At 54.0% G+C, this 4,327-nt stretch overlaps 1 protein-coding gene across 1 annotated transcript; it reads right to left on the bottom strand.

The window, feature by feature from the left end:
• Positions 1 to 329: 329 nt before the first annotated feature.
• On the bottom strand, positions 330 to 2,961 carry MYOG (myogenin). Its single transcript, XM_040263051.1, has 3 exons — positions 2,350 to 2,961; positions 1,487 to 1,568; positions 330 to 914 (listed from the first exon to the last, which is right to left on the bottom strand). The coding sequence occupies exons 1-3, from the start codon at positions 2,893 to 2,895 to the stop codon at positions 793 to 795; spliced, it is 750 nt and encodes a 249-aa protein (XP_040118985.1). The 5' UTR covers positions 2,896 to 2,961; the 3' UTR covers positions 330 to 792.
• Between the last annotated feature and the right edge of the window lie 1,366 nt (positions 2,962 to 4,327).

Here is a 4,327-nt window from a genome sequence, read left to right as displayed (position 1 = left end):
TCAGTCATCTCCTCCCTCTATATCACAGACACTCTTCTAGCACCCAGTCTTTATTTATTTTTTAAAAAAAGAAATCCAAATAAGTTAGCAAAAAAAAATATACAAAACAATGGCAAAACCACACAATGCTTAGTTAACAAAATTAATCACCCCAGGAGCCCCTGCCCCCCGCCCCGCACCTATCCCTGGCAACTTCAGCACAGAGACCTTGGTCAGATGGCAGCTTTACAAACAACACACAAAACAAAACAAAACATAAAACCACTGGAAGGTTCCCAGGATTCACTGTAAAAGCTTGGCCCCCCCAGTGACTTGGGAACTGGATTATTCCTCTCCCTTATCTCAATTCAGGGCAGGCCCAGCCCAGCCACTGGCACAGGAAGAGACGAGCAGATGTGCATGGTCTGTCCAGGTCAAGACACTGTCTTCGTATCTCAAGCTATCTTTTCAGGGAGTGGATTTGGAGGCTGCATAACAATCAAAGGGCAGCTCCTGAGTTGCCCCCTGACCAGAGGGCTTACACAAGGGGGCACTCTGGTCCCTTGCTTCATCTCCCTGGAAACAGAACTGCCCTCTTGCTCTAAGGAGTCAGCTAAGTGAGAGCGTTCTTTCCCTCTCTGGGTGGCAGGTTAACCTTAAGTGGATGAGGAGGGGGTAGTCTGGCATTTGTCAGCCCCAGAGCTGGTTTCCTGGCATCAGGAAAGCCTGGCTTAGAAGAGCCCTGCTGCAGAAGTGGTGGCATCTGTGGCCAGCTTGGGGGGCTCTCATGGATGCCCATCCTGGCAGACAATCTCAGTTTGGTATGGTTTCATCTGGGAAGGCCGCAGTGACATCCTCCACTGTGATGCTGTCCACGATGGAGGTGAGGGAGTGCAGATTGTGGGCATCTGTAGGGTCCGCTGGGAGCAGATGATCTATAAGGAGAAGGTAGGAAGATGTTACCTGGTTGATGAAAGGATCGTATGAGTAGCACAGGTTTTCCAGGACAGATGGGTGAGAAGAGCTTGGGGTTCTACTCCACAGCGCATGCCTTTCCTAATGCTAGGTGCACACACGTGTGTGTGTGTGTGTTTGAACACCAGTGTGTCCTCTGAAATCCCCAATGTAGTTAGAATTTGGAAGCAGCTCTTCTGAGGTAGAGCCAGAATACTGTATCCTGGGAGACCGGAACTGCCCTTTGCTGGCCAGTTCTGCAGCGTTGACTCAGCAATTCCCAGAGCAGGGACACTGTCCTCTCTGTGGGGAAGGTCAGCCACCAGGCACCAGCCGGGCTGTTGCAGGAGGCTTAGACAACTCCTTAGCGGGTCAAAGCTTCAGAGAGGCACAGGGCCTTCTAGCCCACCATTTGGGGCCCTAGTTTCAAACACCTCCTAGAGAGGCTGCGGGAAAAGTACTGGAGCAGGGAACAAGGGAAGAGGGAAGAACTGGGCCTAGAGACAGACTGCATGATTTGAGTCAAAGCAAGCAGGGTCCTGGTCTCACTTACCCCCTGGGTTGGGGCCAAACTCCAGTGCACTGCCCCACTGTGGACTGCAGGAGGCGCTATGGGAGCTGCAGTCACTGGGCACCTGGAAGACAGAATGGAGGCCCGGGGTTAGGGCACCACCCTTCTTGGTAGTGTCTCTTTTGTCCAGTCCCAGAGGACAGAAGTGCCTGGGGTGGGGTTGGAGGGAGGGTCACAAGCTTCAGCCCTCCAGCCTAGCACACCCCCTATTTCAGAATCTTCAAAATGACCTCTTTTAATTTGGCCACAGAACCCCTGCTTCAAGGCCTTTCCCAGCACCCATCCTGGGGTGATTCTGCCCCTATAGGGCACCCAGACTAAGGAGTGCTCTGTGGTTTCCTGACTCTGGGATAGGGGTGAAGGAGGCAGAGTGTCTGGCCCAACCGGGCCCACTTCTGTGCAGGCCTGTTGGGATTGCATGAGGGAGGCTGAGTGGGTTTCCTCTCTGCTCGCCATACCCAGGATGGGGTTGACTAAGGGGCGAATCAGTCTTCTCAGGTACGCTTGACCTTGCCTTTGAGGCCCTAAGGCCAGACGCTGGGGTTAACCTTCCTCCTCATCCAGATGACTCTGGACTTGCTTCTGGACCCCTCCTTCAGGCCTGGGCCACCCCCCTCCACATGCCTCTCCTCCAGGTTGCCTTTGTCTTGTCTGGAAAGGACACGGGGACACAGGAGGTCAGCTGGGCGGTCCAGCTGTAACAAAGGAAAGGCATCCTGCAGCCTCCTAAGACCCTGCCTGGCTCCCGCTCCAGCCATCTGACTGAGCCCACGATGGGTCCCCTGAGGCTGTCCAGATGCCTCCTGTACCCCCTCCCCGGGCAGGCGGGTGGGGTGGCCACTTACCCCTGGCTGGGGTCCGCCCCCACCTCGGTAGCGGAGATCGCGCTCCTCCTGGTTGAGGGAGCTGAGTAGGGCCTGCAGGCGCTCTATGTACTGGATGGCGCTGCGCAGGATCTCCACTTTGGGCAGCCGCTGGTTGGGGTTGAGCAGGGTGCTCCTCTTGAGGGCCTCGAAGGCTTCATTCACCTTCTTGAGTCTGCGCTTCTCCCTCAGAGTGGCGGCGCGCCGCCGGTCCACAGACACCGACTTTCTCTTACACACCTTACACGCCCACGGCAGGCACTGGCCCGGGCAGTGCTCCGCGGGCCCCAGCCCCTTGTCTTCAAGGGGCACGCGAGCCTCAGGGCTCAGGCCGAGCTCAGCCCGCTCGTAGCCTGGTGGCTCGAAGCCCTGGAGGTGGACAGGCAAGTAGTTCTCCCCATCATAGAAGTGAGGTTCCTGATAGAAGTAGGGAGAGGTCTCATACAGCTCCATGGGGTCAGCAGAGACTTGTTCCTGCCACCAGCCCCCAAGCTCCTGCGGCCCCTCACGCCAACTGCTGGGTGCCATTTAAACCCTCCCCGCTGGCATGGAACCAGAGATAAATATAGCCAACGCCACAGAAACTTGAGCCCCACTCTAAGCTGTTGCTGCACATCAAGACGTTTACAGTGGATTAGACGTGATTCCCCTTCTCTCTCCCCCTGCACACACCACCCCGGCCCCTGCCCCAGCCAGCCTACCCCTAGCTGGCTCCCGTGCACTGGGAGGGAGGCCACAGGGTGTAATCTGACTAGTTTTCATTTCTCGACAGCCCCCGTGGGGGCCGGGGAGCTGGGGGAGGACACGCATTCTCCCCTCATCTGCTCCTTTCAATTACTCCTAGCTGGGCGGCCTGCCTGCTGCTAGCCTCAAAGAAGAGGGGTGGGGTGGGGGAAGGACAAGGAAGGAGCAGGCTTAGGCTGGAAGGGGCCATAGGAAGTCAGTCTACTCATCTCCTTGCTTCCTCATAGCGCCTTACCCAGACTGTATTGGTGAGATGAAACTCTTCAAAAGATTCCCTTTCCAGAGGGCGACAGCCCTTCAGTTTGCAGACATGTATCGATACTCAGTGTCCAGGGTAAAAAGGATTGGCAGATGGATTCAACTTTTAAGTATTCAAAGCAGTTTTGACATCATATATTTCTTAGATCTCATGTGATTGTGGATAAACCGAGGCAAAAGGAATTTTTTGGTCTTGTTTTCTCCTTTTTGGTAAGAGTCAGTGGAAGTTTTCTCTTTAATACAGCTGACCAGGGTTAGAGCTGAGATTGGAATTTACAGTCTACACATCACCATCTTCCCCACAGTGGCAAGGTCAAGATCTATTAAGCCCTCTGTCTCCTCTCTTTCTGACTCTGAATCATTTATCTGTCTTCCCATGTCACCTTTTCAACTTGTTTCCTACCCAATTTAGACACCAGGATTCTCCTGGCTCCTTAATGTGGGTGAGGAGGGAAGGAGAGAAAGCAGAGACCTTCAAATGCAGTTTAAATATACCCTCTCCTTGACCATTTGGCTGGGTTGCTCTGGTCTTCCCATCTGAGCCATCAGCTTTATATATACCACGCAGATCTCAAATGTCAGGTGGAGGAGGGACTGCTTAATCTTTGGGCTTCTCAGTCTGTGATCACCTCTCAGCTGATGCTTTGGTCTGAGGGAACAATGATCCCAATACAGTAGGCAGGCCTCAGAGATCAGCAGCGAACAAGGCTCAGTCTTAGGATTGAAGAATCACAGGGATGCCCAAAGCAGTGTCTCTACCCTTGAGGACCTTCCCATCTAGTAGACCCTGCTGGCCACCTAATTCTGCTCAACCCCTGATGCCTGAATCCCCTTCCCAGGTAGCCATTGTCCAACATCTGCTGACTTCCTAAGGCAGCCCATTCCACTAATGAGCAGGAAGCCCTTCTGGGTTTTAAACTGCAGCCTGCACCCTGAATCTTCTATCCTTTGATCCCAG

This window comes from Oryx dammah, unplaced genomic scaffold (assembly GCF_014754425.2).
Source record: "Oryx dammah isolate SB20612 unplaced genomic scaffold, SCBI_Odam_1.1 HiC_scaffold_21, whole genome shotgun sequence".
NCBI lineage: Eukaryota > Metazoa > Chordata > Mammalia > Artiodactyla > Bovidae > Oryx > Oryx dammah.
The sequence above is the reverse complement of the archived record's forward strand: the minus strand, read 5'-3'. Positions and strand labels throughout refer to the sequence as shown.

Coding starts and splice junctions, on each gene's coding strand:
- MYOG (XM_040263051.1), bottom strand. CDS start 2,895: ATGGCACCCAGCAGTTGGCGTGAGGGGCCGCAGGAGCTTGGGGGCTGG. Junction 1,569..2,349: donor GGGGCGGACCCCAGCCAGGG/GTAAGTGGCCAC, acceptor TCTGTCTTCCAG/GTGCCCAGTGACTGCAGCTC. Junction 915..1,486: donor GTTTGGCCCCAACCCAGGGG/GTAAGTGAGACC, acceptor TTCTCCTTATAG/ATCATCTGCTCCCAGCGGAC.